General features: G+C 40.2%; 1 protein-coding gene across 3 annotated transcripts in view; it reads left to right on the top strand.

Annotated features, from left to right (window-relative positions):
• The window catches only part of LOC149568200 (Pseudouridine synthase family protein), a 286,392-nt gene that overhangs the window by 247,364 nt on the left and 13,162 nt on the right, over positions 1-25,866 (top strand). For all 3 annotated transcript variants that reach the window (XM_089821202.1, XM_089821204.1, XM_089821205.1), the window contains one exon: positions 4,669-5,115. In XM_089821202.1, coding sequence (XP_089677328.1) covers positions 4,669-5,115 — 447 coding nt within the window. The remainder of the gene's footprint in view (positions 1-4,668; positions 5,116-25,866) is intronic.

Genomic DNA, 25,866 nt, shown 5'->3' with positions numbered 1-25,866 from the left:
TGGAGGGAAGTCTGTATAGAAGGATGGAAGGGTGTACGAAGTTGAGATATTCAAAGGGTGACAGGTACAGTGGGGAAGAGTGATGAAACAAATATTAATAGAATTTGAATACACACTACCTTCACAAACGAAATCCCATACAAGCAATTGCACTTCAATGGAGAGTATGAATATTTGCTAATAAGAATATTGATCAAATTTTCCAAATCTGAACCAAGAAATACACAGACGGATTAGGGTGAGGGTTGAATCCCACCGAAACTGGAGAATATGAAATAAGGAAGATCTTTCACTTCCGAAATGGTGAACAACACTGAACTCCAGCAGGAAATCGCAGTACAAAGAAATAATCTAAATCACAGACCAACTACTACCTACATGTCGTGCTTAAGTACCCTTCAGAGGAACTTCTCGAGAGTTTACAAATATAGCCGATAGCCAAACCTACAGTAACAATAAAATAAAAATGGGTGCGAGATATACTAGATCTATCAGCCCATGAACAAAGGTTTGATCAATTAAGTATTTAATGAGGAGAACATTATAGTCACAAAACCAATGTATCAATATATTTGGAGTCGAATTGATATGATGTGCTATTAACTTTCCACAAACCAATGTGATTATCTCTAAAAGCAATTTGTGAACTAACACAAAGAGGTAGTATTCATATATTAATCAAGTAACTTGTAAATAAAGAAGATAGTGAAGAGACATCTTTTTTGGTAAATGTATATATAGAGGTAAAGTTTTGTAATGTCCCTTGGTCAGATGATTATTAAATTACTTTATATTCCTTTTATGATATGTATTCAATGTGACTTCCAAATAGAATTATTAATAATATCTTAAGATTAGTTCAGTCTGGCACTAAATAATGTTTTGGTATATATGTATCTTCTTTGATACCAAAATATTTAATTTGAATATCTTTATAGAAACCTCTAGACAACAATGACCTTGTTTGTGTTTAGAGTGCTACGTTCCAGTAATAACTTTATAGATTTCTCAAACTGGAGTTACCTTTCAAGTCTATGTCATAATTTCTCTTATAGCTCTTTATTTGTTGTCAGCTTGGAATCCTTCCTAATAGAATGCTTCTTCTGTCTGAATGGATATGAGAATTTCTAATGTAGATTCTAACAGAATACCTTGACCAATAAAGTTGTGGCATCCAGCATATTTGTTGTTCCTGATTATTATTTTTATTTGTGCACTGTGTGTTTCTGATATTAAAATATGATCTTGCAACTGGTTTTGTTTGTGGTTGGCAACTTATACTTGCAAACTGTAAATAGCCTATGCGAGTGCTGCTTGATGTGAGCAAACTCAATAAGGGATAAATATCTTTTTATAAATAATAAGAATTCTTACATGATCATACTGTGCTCACTGTTATCTGACTTATGAAACTCTGTGTTGGACGTTGCCAATCTCCAAAATTTTGGGAATTCTATATCATATATTGAGTTTATCACGACAGTGATTATATCTTATCAACATTACAAAAAATGCTAATAATGCAGCAGTACTTACTGACTGGATAATTGTCTAAGCGTATTTGCTGCTACTGATACTGATGATTATAGCAATGGCCTGAGAATTCTCTTGAATGCGTATGCCAGAAAGTTGTAGGGCACCTCCAATCATCTTATTCCCTTATTAGATTTGTGACTTCCTATTTTGAGTGTCATCATGCTGACCTGTAGCTTGAACTACTATTATGATTCATTGGTAACTACGTTTTCCCCTTATTGATCAGATTTAGTTGATATCATAAGTTGACGATTTGGCCTATTATCTTTTCCCTGTAGTTATTGGTAACAATCACGTATATGCATCGAGCCTCGACCTTTTATATTCACAGCTATGACCTATAGTTTGCTTACAGTTACTTTTGTGTTTAGGGCTTTGATATTTTGTTTTCTTCGCCTTTATATCTCCATCTTTCTGAGTCAGATTCTTTTGTGTCTTCTATTATTCTGCTCCAAATGAGAATCCTATATTCCCGTTTCTGTTTACTCCCCTATTATATGCTAATCCTTCCTCCACATATATCATTTTTTTATGAGTTGCAACCCTTCATTTAGTCGTTAATATATTTTGTTTAATAAAAATCTTGAGATTAGTATTATTAAATAAAATATGTAGTACTTATAATTTGTTGAATATTATTTAATATTTATAATGATTATTATGTATTATATATGAATAGTATATATATTTTTATTAATAATATATCTATACTATTAATATATCATATCTTTTCATTTTTATAATATTGGTAATTCGTTCATCAATTTACATATATAATTGATTATTATCAATGCTTACTTTATTATTAATAATATATAACTAATATCTTGTTAAGTTTATTTATTTATTTATATTATGGATATGTCAAATTTGATTTCTAGATAGGAGACATGACAAGTTAGAAGAATATACGCGCAAGAAAAAGGTGAGTGTGCAGTGAGTGAATAGAGAATATATAATCTATTAATCATGTGTGTGTGTGTGTGTATTTCAATATTATAAAAGAAAAGTGTGATCAGATGCATTAATAATGAAAGATAAATAAGTCATATACACCAACAGAAGAAGAGCAATTATTGAAAGATTTGGTTGCAGATTTCTTAACAGGGATTGAGGAGATTATAGTCAGAAATTTAAATCAGATTTGTGCCAGTTATATAGCAGAATTTTATGATTGAGATTGGTGCCTCAGTTTGGGTGAAATAGGTGCTTCATTCTAAGGGAGTTGGTACTTCAGATTTCGTAGGTTGGTGCCTACATTAATAAGTGGTAGCTGGTGCTCAAAAATCTAGTTAGTGGTTGGTGCCTACACAGTTGTAGTAGATGATATTTATATTAAAGCATTTATTGTTGTGGTTTTTCCTAATAGGGTTTCTACACAAAATTTGTCTTATTGGCATTTAAATTATTGATGCTTAAACTATTAAAATTTAAGTGTTAAATTTAAAAGTTCTTCGTTAAATTTCAATGTTGGTGATGGAGCTATTTTCAGGATTCAAGAATTAAACTTTGTGATGAGAAAATTGGATTCATTGTTAGGAGAGAGAGAGAGACCAACACTGAAGGACATAACTATTTTGGCAGGAAATATAGCATAATCGACATCCATGTGACAATATTGATCTGACATTTAGTGATCTGTATGATTAAATATAAATGTTTTTAGGGCTAACAAATTGGGGTACCCACATAGTGTTCACAATCTTAAACTTGTTCATAGCCTTGGGTTATAAGACTACTTTTTGATCTTATAGAGCTTTCCCTACTAATTTTAAAAGAGGATTATGTTCTATGTTGGTTCTTTTTGTGTTGTCTCACAAAGAAACAGATTAAAAAACTACCACATTACCAAGAAGTTGAAATGTTAAAACATGAACCTGAACATGAGTTAAGATGAAAAGAACTATATTTTTATAGCATGTGATTATAGATTTATGCTACGTGTTGGACAAATGCAGTGACAGTTCATGAATTTTTAGTTGAAGGGAAAAACAAATATATTTTTTATGGGATGCAATTCAGAGAGACACGAGGCATATCTATTATGTATTATGAATTCAGTTATGGAACTGGAACCTACTGAATAAAATTGATAAGAACCACATCAACTGGAGTTCATATCTAGATTCAGCTAAAGGGGTAACTTAAAATCAAGGTTGCATGGGTACTCGTACCCACACCCCTGGTACTTGTACCCACGTACCCAAGTACCGGGTACACGTATCCCACGTACTAGGTACTCGGTGGAGAGCATCATAGCTAAGGACCTTGATTAAGATTCTGATTTTTTTTTTTGGTTTTTTATTTTTGTATTAGCTTGTTGTTTATCAAACTTAATTCAATACGAAATCAGTTTGAAACTCTGATACTCATTAACAATAAACTTTATCACCATTCAAGTCATAAGTTTATCATTTGCAATATGTCATTGTCATATGATTTAGGATCTTCTTGTTCATGTTTAAAGTCTGCCTTCTTTGTTATGCATCTAAGCATTTATCATGTATTATTATTTCAAACATATAGCAAATCTGAAACTAAAAACAATACATTACGTTTGCAAACTTTATCACTGTTCTTGTTTTGAAAAACCATTGTCATGACTCATAATTTCAGATTTTTTATAAATATAGAAGTATAATTTTGAAATAAGTTTGACATACCCAAGTACCTCCGTCCCCTATTATGAAAAATACTTCAAACATTCGGCAATAGCATATATATATATATATATATATAATTTGACTTATGGCTCATATTTTCAAATTTCTTGTTTTGAATGCTCAATGTCATGACTCATGACATATATTTTCTATAAAATATTAATTATATAGAAAAAATTAGGCATACACACATACCCCCGTCAACTATTTTGAAAAATATGCGTACCCGTACCCGTTCCCGTACCCACTTACCTGTGCAACCTTGCTTAAAATCCACAGCTTCTTGGTGATTCCAGTTGCAATTATTTTCTTGTTACATTAGTTTTAGTTTTAGCATATCTGAATTAAATATATTATTTGATAGGATCACTCTTTGCTATCATAATGTTTTCCATGACATCTTGGGTATCTAAGCTCTTGTTTGATATTTTAAACTGCATTTAACTAAGAAAGTGTTTAATGATGTCAGGGAAACCATCCTTTCCACAATTATACTATTCGTGCTCAGTACAGAAAACGCTCATCGAAGAAAAATGTTTATGTTTCAAGACAAAATAATTCTGTGAAGGAAGGATCAAGCCAAGAGTCAGATGATTGTAGTAAAAATCACAAAAATTCTACAAACAATGGTAATGATACAGAAAAAGAAATATCAAATCTTTCAGATTCAAGTGATGCTGAAGAGGATCACATGAATTCCATTCAAGACATTGAATGTGAGCCAAATATTGCAAGCACACCAGAAGAATCTAAATTGCCTCATGCAAAATGGTTGCATGAGCGAGATGAAGCTGACTTAATAAGTGCTGCTCATTTCAGAAAAGTCCTCTCTTGTACTTGTGGGGATCTGGAAGCAATTGCAAACACACAGTACATAGAGATCAGTTTTCATGGAGAGTCCTTTGTGTTTCATCAGGTACTTCTATTACACTGTACTATAATGTGTTTGAAATGATTCAAATTGTAAGTGTCTACAATAATGTAAACCTTCAGGCAGAAAGTTCAATCCATTGTGGAATAAAGAGACTGAAACTCTATATGCTCAAATAAATATGGCAGTTCTCGAAAGCTGCCTTGAATCATAAAAATGGCACTAGAAATTGCAGCCTTGGAATCTAATGTTAGAAAATGCTGTTAATTCTGAAGGATGAAAACTTCTATTGAACTGTGAAAAGAGTAAAAGCTGTATCTGCTAGAAGAAAGTTTGATTAGATTATCATTCTAAATCTAAAAAATAAAGATAATCTTCATTGAACTTCCTTTTTTAATTCTGGAATTATGAAAAGTGAACAAAATATGATATTACTGCAAAAGAATATTACTATAACATTTCTGAGAACTTGACTTTTATAATACATAAAATAAGAATGGGATGTATTCAAAGAATTGTCTAGGTTGGTTTTGGTCCCTACATCACTGGAATCTAAGGTCAGCAAAAATACTTTAGAGTCTGATAGATGGAAGCTTCTATGAAACTCTAAAAAGAGTGAAACCTGGATCTGCTGGAAGAAAATTGAAATGCTCCATCATTCTAAAGCTAAAAGAAAATAATCTGCATTCTTCCACTTTAATAAAAAGTGAACAAAATATAGCATGACTCCAAGAAAAGACTACTATAACCTTTCTGGAAATTTGGTTTAAGAGGGAAAAATATCTAAAGCAGTGCTCAGGTTCGTTTTGGCCCAAACATCATTGCAGACTTGGCTCAATTTCCATTAAATTATGATGATTTCTAAGGGCTTTATAATTTATACTTATTTATAACTTCCCCTTATGACTTTTTCACTTCATGCATATGAGAGTACAGCTTTGGCATTTCACTTTACTCCTTTCAATGTGGCACAAGGTAGAAGAGATTTGTGGTAAGAACGCTCTTTGAGTTGAGAATTAAAAAATTAACTTAAAACTAGACACTATCTATTAGTTTACAATTTGTATTGTAGCTTTTGGGTTTGTTCATGTTCATGCTAAATTGAATGTAAATGCATATCCTTTTGGTTTTTCCAAGGGTAAAAGGCTAATGTTTACTCCTGAAAAATTCTTCTTAATCAACAAAGAGTAAACAAAGATACAAAAACAAATCATATAGAACAGATAAATAATCAAGACAATCATATGGCAGAAAGATGTGATCATTTATTACGTAGTGTAATATCGTTTCAAGCAGTAGTATGAACTGGTTCCCGAACCAAACATAAATAGTGCTGAACTGTTGGTTGAAAGCTTAAAACTCCTAACTGTTGGCAATTGACACAATCTCTCGAGAACCACTATTCATTCTGATAAGTAGGAGATATTTTCCACAGTAAGTCAAATTGTGATATTTCTATCAAGATTTTATTGTTTCATTTTCGAGTCAAACTCATTGACCCATGTTTCATGAGTAGTGATTCACACACGAATTCATCTCTCATGAGAATAAATGGAAGACTAGGTGAAGGTTTTGCAATTGGGGTTCCAAGTGGAGTGGGTTTAACCATGGAGGAAACTCCATAGTTAAGTGCGCTCAAGCTGGAGTAGTATTGGGATGGGTGACCTCCTAGGAAGTCCCGGTGCTTCACCTCTGTGAGCATCACCTAGATCCAATGAGTGCTAAGTGTTCCATTTATTCTCATGAGAGATGGATTTGTGTGTGAATCACTACTCATGAAACATGGGTCAATGAGTTTGACTCGAAAACTACACAGTTAAACTAAAAGATTTCTCCCAACTCAACGCATCATCAACAAATTTGACTAAGAAGGGAACATTTAGTGGAATGAAAAGGCATGAGACACTTTTGATAAGTTAAAAGAAGCGATGAGTACTTGTCAGATTCTTGCTTTACCTGACTTCACTTAACCTTTCATTCTAGAGTGTGATACTTTCGGAGAGGGCATTGGCACAATATTGAGGCAGGAAAGGCATTTGATAGTGTATGAGAGTCAAAAACTTACACAGGGTGAACGCTTGTATTCCATCTGTGACAGAGATGTTGGCCATCGTTCATGCCATAACCAAGTTTCGACAATATTGTTAGGTGTTAAGTTTGTCGTCTGTACAAATCATAATAGCTTGAGATATTTTTGAAAGAAAAGGGATTTGAATGAGAGGCAACAAAAATGGATAAGATTGATTCAGGACTTTGATTTTGACATTGAATATGTAAAGGGAAAGAAAAATGTTGTAGCAGATACTTTATCAAGAAAACCCACCATCTGTTCATTATGTTAGATTTTAGTTGATTGGAAAGCATACCTATTGGTGGAGTACTTCAAGAACACTTTTGCATGCAAACTAATGGATGGTAACATTTAGGACGACCGATATAAGTTAGTCGATGACACTATCTACTACATGGACAGGATATATTTGGTTCTGAAATCCACAATGAAGCATATATGTTTGAAGGAAATGCACTCCTCACCCTTAGTTGGATACCTGGGACTCCATAAGACCTATAGACGAATAAGAGTGATTTCATAGAAGGGTCTTAAGACTGATGACGTGCGATACGTACAGGAATCTATGACATGCCAATAAAACAAGTCCAAATATAAATTACCAACAAGCTTGTTACAGCCATTGCCAACCCTTGAACAAAAATGGGATAGCATGTCCATGCACTTCATTACAGAACTTCCAAAGGTAAATGGATGAGGATGCATTTTTGTGGTAGTTGATAGACTAATAAAATATGCACATTTCTTTGTCATCTCCACTAAGTTCCAAGTAGTGCAAATCACCAACCTATTTTTTAGAGAGATTCTCTGCCTACACGGATTATCACTAAACATAGTAAGCAATAGGGACAACAATTTCTTAGCACTTTTTGGACAAAACTATTTCAGCTAGCCAGGATAGAGTTGTCGCCATGTACTACTTATCACCCCAAGACAAATGGACAAACAATAATTGTGAACAAATGGATAGAGGGATATCTCTACAACTATGTTTTAGAACAACAAAAGGCGTAGGTCAAATGGGTACATCTCGGGGAGTACTACAATAATACCACTTACCACATGTCCATCATGATGGTGCCTTTCAAAGCACTTTACAAATATGAACCCCACTCATAAATAGATAGGGTTCTGGGTGACAGTTGCACACTGACGGCAAAGGATTAGTTGCAAGGACAAGACATTTTGAGGGTCTTGAAGGAAAATCTCCAAGAGGTGTAGAATCAACAAAAGATGTATACAGACATACATTGAAGTGAGAGAAGCTTTGAAGTAGGCGATCTTGTATATCCGTCTTCAATCACACAAATAGTCGTCCTTGAGGATAAGTGGCAAAGAAAAGCTAATCCCATGATTTGAAGGTCCGTACTGCATATATTAACACATAGGAGAAATTTCTTATGAGCTTGAGTTTCTTGAAAGAAGTCGGATCCATAATATCTTCCACATATAATACCTGAAGAAGGCTGTGAGGCAGAACATAATTGTGTCCACCGACTTGCCACCTCTGAATGAAGAAGGCAAGTTGATATTGGAACCTGTCTAAATCCTTGACATACAAGAGAAGAAACTACTAAATTGCACCATCAAGGAATACTTGGTATGCTGGAAACAACTGTTGTTGGACAATGCCACTTGGGAAGGAGAACAAGTTCTTCAACGTCCGACATTGCATTTGCTTGAGGAAAGAAAATTTTGGGATGGGAAGATTGTAATGTTCTTGTTATAAAATAAATAATATATATTAAAACTTGTTTATAGGCCAATTGATTTAGCATATCTCAAACCCATTTTAATTTTAATTATTTACTAGGAGTTTGTTGTGTCTTCTATCAGCACATAGTTTCTCTCTCGACGAGGTATATATGGCCATAAGGTTGAATTGTTTTGGTATGCAATTTGGCTTATTTATTGTATTGCAAATTCCTATTGAAGTTTAGTGCAATGACCCTTTCCAATAGGCCACTAAAAAAAAACCCTAAATTTAATACAGTGCTAAAAGTATATTGCTGAATAAAAGAAATAATAGTGCCAATGTATTCATTCAATGAAAAAAAATGTTTTTACAAATGATATGGCAATTTTCAGCACCAAAACATTATGACATGGCATGTTATAGAGAAACCCTAACTAGTTGTATACAATTGAGAACTTGTTACAACTACAGATTGAAATGAAGAACCTGGATTGATCAAATGGTGGAGACTGAATGCTGAAGATGATATGAAAGTGCAACTCCAACTGAAACTCCAAACCAGCAATTGAGCACAAGTGAAAGGACTGAAATATCCTTCCCACTACTGCAATAATTTAGGTGATCTTTCACAGCCTCAAAATTGTGTACCAATTGATAGTCTTCGTTCTCAATGGCCAATTGTGACTACCTGCAGAAACCCTAGGCTCCATAACGCACATCAGCAAATATAATATAAATCTCGATGATAGGCAATGAGCCCTCAATGCCTATTTATTCTTTTTTCCTCGATAGGTCGACCTCCTTTTTAATTTTTTCTCTGCTTTTTCCAACAACCTCTAGAAGATTGTTTTATTTAATGACTTTATAAAATATATCACTTTATTAAGTTAATAATTAACTCCTCCAAAAATACGAACATTACAGGTCCGCCCCTCCTAAAAAGGCCTCAAGCAATCTTAATGCTAAATGCTGCAAAATCACTTCTCCCTCCCAAGTAGCATCTTCAACAGGTAAATCTTTCCACTTAACCAGATACTCTCTGATTACTCTCCTGCGAAGCTGCTTCTCTCTACTATCCAGAATGGATTCTGTTAGCCGACTGGATGGTTCCGGCGGTATCTTGTATTCTGTAGCCGACGGTCCGGCGATGTTTCTGTAGCCAACGGTCCGGCGGTGTTTCTGTAGCCGACGGTCCGGCGGTAAATAGTTTGTAACGGATAAAATAATTGTGGCCGACGGACTCCTTCGGGAAGGTTCGGCAGTAGTATTTATATCCCGTCCGGGATCATCGTAATTCATCATTACTCTACTATTGCGAATATTATGCTACTGTTCTGCTGTTACTTTCTGTGCGCGTTCATTTACTTTACCTGTACGGTAAACATTTGGCGCCGTTGCCTTATGAATCTGGAAGGTGGGAGGAATGAAGATTAATGCCAAATCAGCTTAACAAGGATCGGAATAAGGTGAAGGGAAAAGATGGAATCTGTATTGCGCAAGAGAATTTAATTCTAGCACAGCAAGCCGAATGCCGATGAAGATTTCAAAGGATTACTGACGGAAACCGAAGTGCGGAGGAATTGTTGGAGGAGACTCGGCAGCGGGTGGAATTGGTGGAAGAAGCACGGGAGGAATTCTTGAATTTGTGTTCGCCGAGGGAAGAAAATTCAGACAGAAGAGCATCAACTCGCACGGCTCGCAGTGCCGACGGAGCACAAGCGTGGAGTGACCTCTTCGTCCAGGATAGACTTCCGCGGGAAACAATTTTGGAGGATCCTCCGTCTTCACCAAGGGTTGCAACTGTCGACACCTCCGGTGTGGGAGTGCAGACTGCCGGTGTGGGAATACAGACTGCCGGTGTGGGAGTGCCGACCACTGTAGGAGTACAGACCTCCAGAGTTATGGCGGGACCCAAAGAAAAATTACCGAAATTTGAAGGCGATGGTACTGCCGACCCCCTCCGACATTGTAAGACATGTGAGACGATTTGGCAGGCAAATGGAATCACAGATGCCGATGAATGGGCCAGGCAATTTCCGGCAACCCTACGGGGTGTCGCGATTGATTGGTTTTCGGATATGGATCCGCAGAAGCTGGATACATGGGATAACATTAAAAAGGAGTTTTTGGCGGAATTTAAACTCTTACGGGATGATAATGAAATCGTAGCGGAAATTTTCAATACCAAGCAAGGGAAGCACGAAAGTGTCCGTGTCTACGCCAGGAGATTGAAAGACTTAATAAACAAAATGGAAAGCAAGCCAGCGGATGGGTTGCAGAAAAGTTGGTTTGTGGACGACCTCCGCTCGAAGTTGCGGAGGAAAATGAAAATTGTGCCACCGTCATCATATGTGGACGCGTATAACAGAGCACTGGACCTTGAAAGTGCGCAGAAGACAAAGAAGAAGAAAACCAGCTCCTCTGACTCTGATGATGATGAATTCGCTCAGGATGATAGCAGCGACGACGAAGGTAGTAACAGAAAGGTTCGTGCCTTACAAAAGGATATGGTTCGAATGATGAAGGAGTTTAAAAATATGCAGAAGGAGCCAAAAAGTAGTGAACTGTGGTGCACGGAATGTAAGACCGACGGTCATACTAAGGGATCATGTCCGAAGAACCAATTCTGTGACATCTGTCAGATCATGGGCCATTCGACAAAGGACTGTCCCTTTAACATGAAAACAAGAGGATCTTCACAGGTCTCACACAGGAGGCTTCCCCGTCAGGAGGTAACGGAAACACCAATGCAAGCGCTACATCTGGAGGATACAGAAATAATCGCCGTGGACAGAATAACAACAACAATAACAACACCAATACGAGCAGAAGCCGGATTCAGTATGATGCAAACGGACGACCAATTATTCAGTGCCGAGCATGTAACTTATGGGGGCATTTTGCGCGAGAATGTCCAACAGCAAATACACCTCACCTATTGTGCCGATGGTGCGGACCCGGCGACCACGATGACTCAAAATGCCCAAAATCCGGAGTGAACTTAATCACGGTTGGAACCAATGAAGAAGAAGTTTTGGCCATTACGCGGCAACAAGCAAAAGGATATCCGGACCCCGCCGAAGAAAAAAAGAAGTTTGCGGCAGCACGGGCAGAGGTTGGCAAAGTATCTCAAGCAGTAACACCTCCGACCACTGCTGCCACCTCAGCAAGGAATTCCGCCGAACAAAACATAATATGCCAAATTTTGCAAACAGAGGTGCAAGTAAAGGTAAGTGATTTGCTTCTTACCATGCCCCAACTTCGATCTGCTTTTTCAAATATGACAGGGGAAGCAAGCCTTGAGAAGGAAAAGCCACCAGGAGAACCAAGTCGACGGAAAGAAAAGGAAATTGTTACGGGAGGAGAAGACCAGATGTTGTTGGCACTGACATCAGGACGGCACCCTGCAGTTGTCGAAATGGGGATACTTGGACATGTTCTCACGGACACCATAGTGGACGGAGGGTCCAGCGTGAATGTATTGCCAGAAGAAACTTGGAGGAAACTTGGACAGCCAACATTATGGCTTCCAAGTTTTCAGCTCCTAACCGCTGATCAACATGGTATTAAACCACTGGGTATTCTCATGGCACAGCCGGTAACCATTGGCACCCAGCCGTTTCTAATGGATTTCGTAGTGATTCCATTGAAAAAGAAAGGTTATGACGCCATCCTAGGCCGCGGTTGGCTTATAGAAGCAAGAGCCCGACATGACTGGAAGAAGAACACTATATCCCTTGAAAGTAAAGGCCGTCGATTCGTCATCGATTTGCATACCCAAATGGTAGGGGAAGAGGCCTTGTCATCCGATTCTGAGGGCGAGGAGGACGGAGGGAGACGACGGATGGAACCAGATCAAGAAGGCATTCTCCGATTGGACGGGGGAATAACGGATGACGACTTGGATTCCGTCAACGGTTTATACCACTTGCAACTAGAGGACTATGAGTTATTTTCGAGTTGCAATGTTCTGTCAATTGAGAATGAATATCCGAAGGAGTTTACTGAAGTTAAGGAGGGGGAATCACCATTGCATATTACACCCGCTCGTGCATTCGGTGAAGGAGAGCCGATCAAGTATAATGAAGCTACACTGCAAACGATGAATCTAGGGGATGAGGCAGAACCGAAGAACATCCTAGTGGGAGATAATTCGGATCCAGTACTCAAATCCGCGGCATTTAAGATATTTATGGACTACAAGGATGTGTTTGCATGGACATACAAGGACCTCAAAGGCGTACCGCCGGAATTATGTGTGCACCGCATTCCGCTGATGGATGGAGTTGTCCCTGTACGGAAGCAACCCTACAGGATGAATAAGAACTATGCCGCACGCGTTACGGAGGAAATCAACCGGATGCTGGACGCTGGCATTATCTTCAAAGTACAGACCAGCGAATGGGTGTCACCAATAGTCATTTCCTTAAAGAAGGATACTATTCAGATTCGGATATGCGTTGATTTCAGATGCTTGAATGCAGTAACAATCAAAGATCCTTTTCCAATTCCATTCACAGATAGCATTCTGGAGGAGGTCGCGAGACATGAAATATACTCGTTCATGGACGGGTTTTCCGAATATAATCAGATTTCTATAGCGGAGGAAGATAAGTTGAAGACGACGTTTGTTGTTGAAGATGGAGTCTACGCGTACAATCGGATGCCTTTTGGGTTGTGTAATGCATCGGCCACATTCCAACGGATTGTGCTACATATCTTCGACAAGATGTCTGTGGGAAATTTCAAGGCCTTCTTGGATGATTGGTCAATATTCAGCGCAGAAGACGGACACCTGGCAGCACTTGGTGAATGTATGGAGAGATGTCGCAGAGCCCGGCTAGCATTGAACCCCAAGAAGTGCCGATTCATGGTTCCACATGGCAGACTGCTCAGACACATTGTCTGTAAGGAAGGATTAAAAACGGATCCCGACAAAGTAAGAGTCATTCTAGAAATGCAGCCATCCACTAATGTCACGGAGGTAAAATCTTTTCTCGGCCACATTGGGTATTACCGGAGATTTATTAAAAACTTTGCCAAGGTGTCCCAGCCGTTAGATAAGCTAACATGCAAGAAAGAAGCATTTAGATGGGAGAAAGAGCAGGATGAGGCATTTGAAGGGCTAAAGGTACGACTGGCTACGGCACCCATCCTGGCATATCCGAATTGGAATAAAGAATTTCATGTTCATGTGGATGCCTCTAATTATGCGATCGGCGCAACCCTGGCACAGATTGGTAATCACGGATTGGATCATCCAATATACTTTGCCAGCCGGTTGTTATCAAAGGCTGAGCAAAACTACAGCACGACTGAAAGAGAAGCTTTGGGAATGGTTTATGCCATACAAAAATTCCGCCATTATTTGCTTGCTACACCGTTTGTGTTTTATGTTGATCACCAGGCCCTGTTGTACCTGATTAACAAACCCGTCATCCAAGGGAGGATCAGCCGATGGTTGCTACTGTTGCAAGAATTTACTTTCAAAATCAGTATCCGGCCAGGAAAGAAACGTCAGTGCCGACCACCTATCACGGATCAAAACGGGGGAATCAACGGATGGTGTGAATGACGACTTTCCTGACGCACAGCTGTTTTAGATTGGGATACTGCCGGAATGGTACAAGAGTATTGGTGAATACCTATCAACAGGACAATTTCCCACGGGGATGTCACCAAACGATAGACGCAAATTGATAATCAGGAGTCGTACATTCCAATTAATCAATGGATTGCTCTACAAAATGGGGCCGGATCACATTCTTCGACGATGTGTGCTGGAAGAAGAGATACCGCAGGTGTTAAAAGAAGCCCATGAGGGCCCCGCAGGAGGCCACATGGGGCCTGACACCACTGCACGGAAGATATTGCTTGCAGGACTTTGGTGGCCAATGGTGTACAATGATGCACGGGAATGGGTCGTCGGATGTGACACTTGCCAACGGACTGGGAAACCGCTGAAGAAAGATTTCATGCCACTTCAACCTTCTCATGCGCAGGAACTTTTTGAGCGATGGGGACTAGATTTCGTTGGACCATTGAGGGTGAGCACGACTCGACGGTGTCGCTACATCATTGTTGCAACGGAGTATCTGACCAAGTGGGTGGAGGCCCATGCGTTACCGGATAACTCGGCCGTCAGTACCACGAAGTTTATTTATGAACAAATCATCACAAGGTATGGAATTCCATTACAATTAACAAGTGATAGGGGAGGTCATTTCGTCAATCATGTTATTCGACTGCTCACTACTCAGTTCAAGATTTATCATTCGCTGTCAAGTCCGTACTATCCAAGAGCAAACGGGCAGGCAGAAGCCACCAATAAAATTCTGGTATCCATCATCTACAAATCCTGCGCGGTGGAAGGAGCCGATTGGGAAGAGAACTTACCTGCTGCTCTCTGGGCGTACCGCACGGCATACAAAGTGACAACCGGGTACAAACCATTCCAGTTAATGTTTGGACAAGAAGCAGTGGTCCCCGCAGAATTCATGATTCCAAGTCTTCGAATAGCGTTGGAAAACAAACTGGATGATGACGGAAGTCTACAAGAGCGATTGACTAATTTGAATAAACTGGAGGAGAAACGGTTGTTGGCACAATGGGCAACAGAAGTGGCACAGAATAGACGCAAACTCTGGCATGACAAGCATCTGAGACATAACGGATTCCAAACAGGACAATTAGTACTGAAGTATGATGGCCGTAACGAACTCAAGCCGGGCAAATTCAAAGTGCGATGGATTGGACCATATCAAATCCGAGAAATTGGCGACACGGGGACAATGAAATTAGCAACCTTGGACGGACAAGAGATAACTCAGCCAGTCAACGGATCTAAGTTGAAACCATATCGTGTAAGGAAGTACTCGCCGGTGTTGAATTCTTCCGTGTCGTCAGTACAGCATTCCCTGGCGATGACGTCACTCAGAGGTACTGTTGTTGATTAATGTATCCCATTAAAAAAAAAAAAAAAAAAAAAATTTCCGCGGCCTGACAGTCCCGCGGGCCCCACAGACCCCGCAGACTGAAAGTCCCGCGGGCAACTGCCTGTCCGCGAGCACTTAAAGCCCCGCGGGTCCGCGGACGAAAGACTACGCTTTGCAAGATCTTTTTCATGGTTGGAAAGCAGGCAGCAATACATATGCATTCGTCTTCTTGCATTTACAGTGCTTGTCCAGGCAAGTAATGATGCTACTGACCTGACAGCTTTTTTTTACAAATGAACCTGAGTTTGTAAATGAACTTGTATCTTTGGTACGCTTTGATGATTTAGTACCCGAAGATATTCGTATTTTGGCAATTCTAGCATTGGCTGCTCTTTATTAGGACAGGTCTCGGCAAACAACTATTTTAAGTGTCATCACATCAAGTGGCCATCGTGGCATCTTACCCAGTCTCATGCAGAAGGCAATAAGTTCAATTTCCAGTGGATCAGCTGATTGTTCGATTAATTTCCTAGAAGCACTTCTGTCTCTGGTAACAGTTTTAGTGTCTTCTTCATCAGGCTGCTCTGCTTTGAGGGATGTGGGATTAATGCCAACATTGCTGCCTCTTTTTAAAAAAAATTTACACAGCACATACACTTGGTAACTGCAGCTGTACATGTTCTTGAGGCTTTTATGGATTACAGTAATCCTGCAGCAATTTAATTCAGAGATTTAGGAGGTCTGGATAATACTATTGCAGGAGATCCGGGAAGACGGTGATGGTTGGAGATTTGCAGGAGTTATAGCATTGCCAGTAAGTAATAACTTCAAAGTTTCTGTGACGGATATTGAGGCCTTAGAGGACTGCAGCCGCAGGAAAAACTTCAACACCGCGGATAGACAAGAAGATCGCCATGGGAGAAAACTTCAACCTTCGCCGTCAGTCAGAGTATTTCCGCGGGTAATTTAAGAAGCCGGCAATAGGAAGAATAAATCATTTTTTTGGCATGGAGTCAGCGGGCAAGCGGAAGCCGTGGAAGAGTCAGTTGGCAAATATGGAGAAGACTTCAAGAGTTTTGGCATCGGGAATTCGAGTTGCAGGCCCCTCCGGTTCCAGCAGCAAGAAATAGAAGACCAAGGAAGAACTCACTTACCTCACCATCCAGTTTGAGAGCCTTAGTGGAAGCGAATGCCGAAAGTGGTGGCAGGAGACCCCGGAGGCAGACCAAATTAAACAGATTTTGATGCAGGCACAGGTACATTGGGCTATTCAGCTTCCCATCTTTTCCATTCGGATGTTTGAATCAGTATTGCGCACCATGATAGAAACATACAGTGTCCAGAGCAGAACAAGTACATTCTTGTACAAAAGGCAGCGGATGACGGTGTCCTTTAAACCGAGAGATTTCACCAGGGTCTTCTTCATTCCTGGCCCCGACGGGAAGAAAGTGGAAATAAAGAATCATAAACTGTCACAGGAACGGAAGGAGCATTGGATAGCCCTAGTATCCAGGGACCTTACACCTATGGAGAAGGAGGCAGTAGTTCAGGGGACAAAGTGCAAAGGACTTCGCAGGGACTTTATTCGAGAGGGCCATTGGCGTTGTATCATGGACGTCATCAAGAGCAGGTTGACCGGTGCCACTCGAGCTTCAGATATCGCACTGCCACAGATTGTGTTTATGAATGGTATCATGCAGGGAGTGGTCTATGATTGGGCCTCAGTGCTTGCCGACAGAATGGAAGAATTCATGACGCTTCAGCACCGAACATTTTTTATGCCGCACCATGCCATCGGGTTGTTTTTAGAGGCAGCAGCTAATCAGATCCCTATGGATGGCTTTGAGGCTCCTCCACGGGGCAAGCTGGCAGACGGGGAGCCTCCCATATTCTACTGGCGACACCTGGATACAGGAGGGTCAGCTGTTGGACACAGGAAAGTACTCCGCGAATTAGCCCTTTCCGGAGAAACAGATAGCGGGAGGGAGGGCACTTCAATGAGTGATGGGGCTGAATCTGGGGAAGAAGAGGAGAGCACATCGGCTGAAGTTGACGGAGAGACAGCAGGAGGTGGGCCTACATTCTTTACCCCGCCTTAGCTGTCAACCTCAGCGCACTTGACTACCTCTTCTACGGTCATTCCGGCCTTTGGTTAGCGCCATGCCCCAGTTCTTATGACTCCTCCAGCAGAGGCAGATGTCCCACGGACAGTGGCTGGGGTGGTTCCGCACGCAGTACCGGATACCGTCCCACAGATAGTTGCCGAGCCACTGCCGACGGCTGTAGCAGAAGTGGTTTCAGCTGCACCAACGAATGTCACTGTCGCAGAGCCACCACTACCACAGTCTGAGCCGCAGGTTCGGTTGGAGGTCATTGATTGTGACGCAGTGGTCACCATTTCATCATCTTTTTTAGCAGAGGCCAAGTCAGCCCAGCCAGTACAAAAGATGAATATGGAGCCTGCGCGGGTCAAACAACCGGAGGTGATGGATAGAGCTAGTGAGTTTCTGAGGCAGCAGTTCCGACTCACTCCGGCAAAGCGGGGTCCCTCCATTCAATCTCCTGGGCATTTCAAAACATGGCCGGCGGATCCCAAGCCTCAGCCTCAGGAGGAGGGAATGCCACATGCCGTGGTTGCGCCAACAACACAGACGGCAGCACCGGATGTGGGCATGGCTCCCACTGGCGAGGGGGGACACAGTGATGCTGAATGGTCATTGGAGGCTTTCGCCAAGGAGGACTATGGGTCAGATGAAGACAGGTGTCGGGATTACCTCAGGACTATAAAATCTGCATTAAAGAAGGGCCACGATGTGGCAATTCAGGCCCTGACTCGGCGAAGGGAATGGCACTTGATCAGAGCATATATCCGTGGGATTTGTCCTCGGCGATTCGAGACTTGCTTTATAGATAGGGGCTGGCCGGCAACGGAGACAGAGGAGATGCTGACAGATTGGGCCACGGAGCCGAAATTGGGACCCATTGACACTCCTATGATGAAACTAGCGCATGAGATTGTGGGACTGTACAAAGATGTTTACTACGGTCGTCAGCGTGCGGAGGTGAACAGAGTTGCAGCAGAGCAGTCATTGGCAGCTCAAACTGAGGCTAGACAGAAACTAGCCACCGACTTGACCGCCCAACAGGCAGCATGGGCCACAGAGCGGACAGCACTACTGGCAGATTTGGCAGCCGCGGTACAGGAGAAGGACTTGGCTAAGCAAAGTATGGAGGCAGCGGTTCGAGATAAGGATGCGGCTGAGTATGAGATGCAGTTAGCCAAGACGCAAGCCATGGACGCGGCACTTCTTCTAAAGGAGGCCGTTGAAGTGAACTCTCAGATCCAGACAGATCTCCGTATCAGGACAGAGCAGGTGTATGAGTTACGTCGCCAGCAACACACTTCTGGGACGCCCCCTTCTCTCTAGTTCTTTCTGTAGTATGTAAGTTGTCTCCTAATTTTGTCAGTCGTCAGGAGACGACTTTTCTTTTGGGGGGGATGGAAATGTTTACCGTACAGGTAAAGTAAATGAACGCGCACAGAAAGTAACAGCAGAACAGTAGCATAATATTCGCAATAGTAGAGTAATGATGAATTACAATGATCCCGGACGGGATATAAATACTACTGCCGAACCTTCCCGAAGGAGTCCGTCGGCCACAATTATTTTATCCATTACAAACTATTTACCGCCGGACCGTCGGCTACAGAAACACCGCCGGACCGTCGGCTACAGAAACATCGCCGGACCGTCGGCTACAGAATACAAGATACCGCCGGAACCATCCAGTCGGCTAACAGATTCTGGCACTAAAATCAGTTTCCCCTCATCATCCAAGGGAGTTAATACTGCAAAAGGCATCACATTCTGACCCAATACCTTTTTCAGGCGTGATACATGAAACACATTGTGCACTCTACTATTTGTGGGAAGCTCCAACTCATAAGCCACCTCACTAACTCGTTTGATGATCTAAATGGTCCATAATAGCGTGGCTTGAGTTTGTCTGCACCACTCTTCTTGAGAGTGGACTGCTTATATGGCTGCAACATGAGGTAAACCATATCATTTACCTCAAAACTATGCTCAGTCCTCTTCTTGTTTGCATACTGCTTTTGCTGTTTCTGAGCTCTAGCAATGTTGTCTCTGAGAGTAGCAACTATATCCTTACTTTCTTGTAATAGTTCACTTGCACGGGGTATTCGACTGTCTCCCAACAACAAATCTAAGAAACTAGGTGCCTCATAACCGTAAAGTGCCATGAAGGGTGTCATTTGTATAGTCATATGATATGTAGTATTGTAACAATACTCACAAAGATATATCCATCTGACCCAAGCTCTCTGTTGATCTGCCACATAATTCCTCAAATACCCTTCCACCCATTTGTTTACAATCTCCATTTGACCATCAGTCTATGAGTGATAACTAGTGCTAGGTGTAAGCTTAGTGCCACACAACCGAAATATCTCCTGCCAAAAGTGACTCATGAAGCGGTTGTCCCTGTCACTCACAATGCTCTGAGGCAAACCATGTAATCTAAAAACCTCCCTGAAGAAGACCTCTGCCACCTGAGTTGCTAAGTATGTAGTAGAGATAGGGAAGAAGTGAGCATATTTTGTTAGCCTATCCACCACCACATAGATACAATCGCGCCCCTGGGCCCTCGGCAAGCCCATAATAAAATCCATAGAGATGCACTCCCACTTCCTGTCAGGAATAGGAAGTGGCTGTAGGAGCCCTGTTGGATAAGTGTGCTCTTGTTTGTTCTGCTAGCAAACATGACACTCTCGCACATACTGCAAAACATCAGCCTTAAGTCCCTTCCAAATGAACCGTTCCCGTACTAACCTGTAAGTCTTGAAATACCCAGGATGGCCTGCTGTAGGTGAATTATGGGATGCTCTCAAAATCAACTGCTTCACTTTCAATCGTGGGACTAAGTAAATCCTGTTCTTATAAATGATCAAATCATCTATGAGAGTGTATCTAGTGTCGATTGTTGTTCCCTCCACTATAGCGGAGGCCCACGTGTCTTTGGCATATTCTGCTACAATCAAGTGTCGCCAATCCTCTGATATCTGAATCATAGAAGTGAGGTGTGGCCTACGGGATAAAGCCTCTGCAACAATATTTTGTGTCCCCTTAACATATGTGATATCAAAATCATATGCCTATAACTTACTCACCCACTTTTGCTGACGATCATTCAGGTCCCGCTGTCCCAAAAAGTGCCTCAAACTATTATGATCAGTTTTAATACAAAATTTGCTGCCCACAAGATACTGTCTGAATTTGGCCAACGCATGCATGATGGCCAACATCTCCTTATCATATATACTAAATGATCTCTCAGCCCCTCTGAGTTTCCTACTCTCATAAGCTATAGGATGCTTGTCCTGCATGAGTATAGCACCAACTCCCTCTCCAGAAGCATCAAATTGAAGCTCAAATGGCTTCGTGAAATCAGGCAATGTTAATACTGGCCATGTAGTCATTATTTCCTTGAACCGCATAAAACACTCCTGTGCCTCCCAAGTCCACACAAATGCCCCTTTCTTCAGCAAATCTTTCATGGGCGCTGCATGTCGTGAGTAGCCACTAACAAACCTACGATAGAATCCACATAGACCAAGGAAACCTCTTAACTGTGTAAGGTTCTCTAGTGGTGGCCAATCAACAATAGCACAGATCTTTTCAGGATCCGTTTGCACTCCTTTTGCACTAATGATGTGTCCAAGATACAACAATTCTATCATCCCTTGGCATACAAGGACTCCCTCTGTAAAATGCTCAATACTATCTCCAAGTGCTCTAAATGTTCCTGCCATGTCCTGCTATAGATCAAAATATCATCGAAGAATACCAGCACAAATTTCCTCAACTGATGGTGGAAGACCTTGTTCATAGTGGACTGAAAAGTGGCAAGTGCATTAGTCAAACCAAAAGGCATGACTACAAACTCAAAATGCCCACAATGACATCTAAAAGCAATTTTTTCAATATCCTGCTCTCGAACTCTGATCTGGTGATAGCCTGATCTCAAATCAATTTTTGTGAAATAACAAGCCCCATGCAATTCGTCTATCAGCTCATCGATGCGTGGGATGGGATACTTGTTCTTTATAGTTCTCTTATTCAACACCCTATAATCAATACACATTCGTAGAATTCCATCCTTTTTTTTCTACCAAAACAACAGAAGATGCAAAAGGTGACTTACTTGGTCTGATGTGTCCCATTGCTAGCAACTCCTTGATGGTCCTCTTGATCTCATCTTTGATTCATTTTGGGTGGCGGTATGGTGTGATCATGACAGGCTTAGCACCTTCCTCCAGCTCGATAATGTGCTCTATACCTCTGGCTGGTGGCCTGTCTGGTGGAATCTCACTGAATACCTTCGCATACTTGATTTTGAATTTCTGAATATCTGAATGATATTTAGTCTTATGTTGCTCCTCCTGGGTAGGCATCAAGGCGCATATTGCCACCACTCTATATTATTATGCTTGGCTAATCTCTCCAACCGCCTAAATGAGATAGTCCTGACATCACCATTACGGATAGCCTTCAGCACATGAGTCCTACCATCCACCACGAATCGTATCTCCATATCCTCCAATCTCAAGGTAACCTCCTTCAAAGAATGTAGCCATTGCATCCCAAGTACTATGTCCATGTCACCCATGTTGACCACATGATAGTCTGCCTTAACCTCATAGTTGTTTAGGCGCAAAGGTAAATCTCACACCATCCTATCACAACGAAGAGTATATCCATCGGCTACCTTAACTCTCAATCCCTCGAACTCCTCAGTAATGAGTCCACGCCTCTCCACAAATCGTGCATCAATGAAATTATGCATGGCACCTGTATCCAACAGAGTAATAACCTTCTGTCCTGCCAAGACTCCTCGAAATCTGAAAGATCCCTCTCTTTGAATACTAGACAGACGTGCCTCCTGTAAATGTATCTCTGGAGCCTCTTTTTTCTCAGCACTATCTACCTCTTGTTCACCCTCTGCCTCATCAGGATCCTCATCATGGTGCTCTGAGTTGTCTAAATCTGAACCCTCGTAATAAGCCCACATCGCTCGGTTAGCCTTCCCCTTAGGCCTCATAGGACAACCATGACCAAATTCATAGGGACCTTTGCAAAAGAAGCATAGCTTCTTCTTACGCAAGTCATTAAGTGTTTCCTTATCCCAAGGTGTAGCTAGCTTGCCTTTTGAGTCACTAACCTTCTCTTTACCCTTGCTGAATTCCACTTTGTTATCTCTAAATGATGAAGAACCCTTTGAACTAAGCCGGTTTGCTGGAGCTGCAAGTTCTATACTGCGGGCTTTCTTCATGGCTTCCTGTAATGTAGGAGGATCACAAGCCTTTGCCCACCCCTTGAGTGGTTCAGTTAATCACTCTGTGAATAAAATGACCAACTTCCTTTCTGAAATGTCAAGCACCATCACTGCAAGCTCCTGGAAGTCGTTGATAAATTGTTCTAAGCCTCCTGACTGTCTCAACTGGGCTAACTCCCAGAAATAAACTTCAGGATTTTTTTTATCAAACCTTTCTATCAATCTATCCACAAACTCCTGATAAGTGGTTACCTGATTGTGTTGCAATGTGATCATGCCATGTGTCCACCAATCATGTGCTGCCCCATCTAAGTGTAAAGTGGCATACTTGAGTGCTACAAATTCTGTCATAGTCTTTAGAGATAGGAAAGTATCCACCTTATGAATCCAAGCACGAGCAGTCATTTTTCCACTGCCATCAAATGTGGGTAATACCAACTTGTTGGTGACTTGTTGCAACTCACTATGTTTATCTGCTTGCTTCTGCCTGGCAGCTCTGTAGTTCAAGTACCTGTCAAAAGTCCATCCATCCTGTACATATCCTAGTAATGAATCCCACTCATTCCTCGCTTGTCGGAGTTCATCTACAATATCTGTTACCATAGCATCAGGTGTGCATGCTGGAGTTTCTTCTTTGAATGTAGGACGTGTGGGTCTATCAGCTGTTCCAAACCGTGTCCTATGTTGTGATCCTGCTATGCTCCTGTCATCCTGGTCATTATTATGATTATTTCTCCTATTTTCCCCAATCAAATGTTGCATCATAACCATCATTGCCTGTGTACTTGCCTCTATTGACTGTAGAAACCTCTCCTGTTGCTGTAAAGTCTCATCATCTCGCACACTTCTGGATGGGCTTTGAGAATGTCTCTCAGCCATATTCTCAGTTATGTTGGTTCTTTTGTAAACTAAATTAAATGGTGGCTGGGTAACTCTATCAGGTTGGCAGGAAATCGCTCTGATACCACTGTAATGACCCTTTCCAATAGGCCACTAAAAAAAACCCTAAATTTAATACACTGCTGAAAGTATATTGCTGAATAAAAGAAATAATAGTGCCAATGTATTCATTCAATGAAAACCAAATGTTTTTACAAATGATATGGCAATTTTCAGCACCAAAACATTATGACATGGCACATTACAGAGAATCCCTAACTGGTTGTATACAATTGAGAACTTGTTGCAACTACAGATTGAAATGAAGAACCTGGATTGATCAAATGGTGGAGACTGAATGCTGAAGATGATATGAAAGTGCAACTCCAACTGAAACTCCAAATCAGCAATTGAGCACAAGTGAAAGGACTGAAATATCCTTCCCACCACTACAATAATTCAGGTGATCTTTCACACCCTCAAAATTGCATACCAATTGAGAATCTTCGTTCTCAATGGCCAATTGTGACTACTTGCAGAAACCCTAGGCTCCACAACGCACATCAGCAAATATCAATATAAATCTCGATGATAGGCAATGAGCCCTCAATGCCTATTTATTCTTTTTTCCTCGATAGGTCGGCCTCCTTTTTAATTTTTTCTCCGCTTCTTCCAACAACCTCTAGAAGATTGTTTTATTTAATGACTTTATAAAATATATCACTTTATTAAGTTAATAATTAACTCCTCCAAAAATAGGGACATTACATTGTTCGCCATTTCGGAAGTGCAAGACATTCCCTACTTGGCTATCACGATTTTGGTGGGATTCCCTCACCCAATTCCATTCTCTGTATTTTGACAAATCCGAGTAGCATTATTGTTAGTTCCTGCCATGGCAAGATACTATTGCATCCATTAGATGCCATAGGATGCAATAGTAACTTTTAAATAGCCAATCAGAGTCAAGAATTTTTACAACATATGTCTACAAACTATAATTTTAAATTTTTCATCTATTTAAATTATTTAAATAAAATAATTTATCTCTTCTTTGATTGGCTTAGAGCAATAATAGTAGGGAGTAAAATTAATTTTCTTCATAGAAAATTAGGATATTTTGTACACTCTACTTTTAATACATTAATTATAGCTTATGTCATCTTTATACAAATCTTCTTTTACCATAGAAAATCATTTTTAGAACTATTTTAAACATAAAGATCAAATAGTAATTATATCAATGACATGACATGTTGACTATTTTCTTTATATAAGAAATAAAACTTAAATCTTAATATTTTTCAATATAGTTTTATTTTATTTTTAATATTTTATATTATTATGTTCAATTTTCTATTTTACTTTTTCAATTATTGATTGTGAACTAGAATATTTATATAAATATTTAATCACAATAATTTAATTTAAATATATTAGATTTTATTTTATTCATAATTATTTATTGATTAAAGGTTATTTAAGAACATTATAAAAACTAGGAATTAAGCTTTTACATTCTTAAAAACCAAAGAAATTACGATAAAAATTTAGCAATTTTTTACATTTGAAATTATATTTGTAAATTTTAAACAATATAAAGACCAACAATTCAAATATTTTGTTATGAATATTTTTCTCTATTCTTCCATTATTTTCTTTTAACTTATTTATCTTTTATATTTCTTATATAATAAGGTGAATTTGGTGCTAATATACCAAGGCACCATCTTATCTGAAGCTAGATTTTCTTTCTAATGCAAATAAGCTATTTTTACATTGTTCAAACCATAGCAAGTCACTCACATCAAGATTCAGCATAGACCGTCTCATGTAATTATCAATGTTTGAATGGGAAC

This window comes from Cupressus sempervirens, chromosome 3 (genome assembly GCF_028749045.1).
Source record: "Cupressus sempervirens isolate cs-2001-9-10 chromosome 3, ASM2874904v1, whole genome shotgun sequence".
NCBI classification, from domain to species: Eukaryota; Viridiplantae; Streptophyta; class Pinopsida; order Cupressales; family Cupressaceae; genus Cupressus; species Cupressus sempervirens.
The sequence above is the reverse complement of the archived record's forward strand: the minus strand, read 5'-3'. Positions and strand labels throughout refer to the sequence as shown.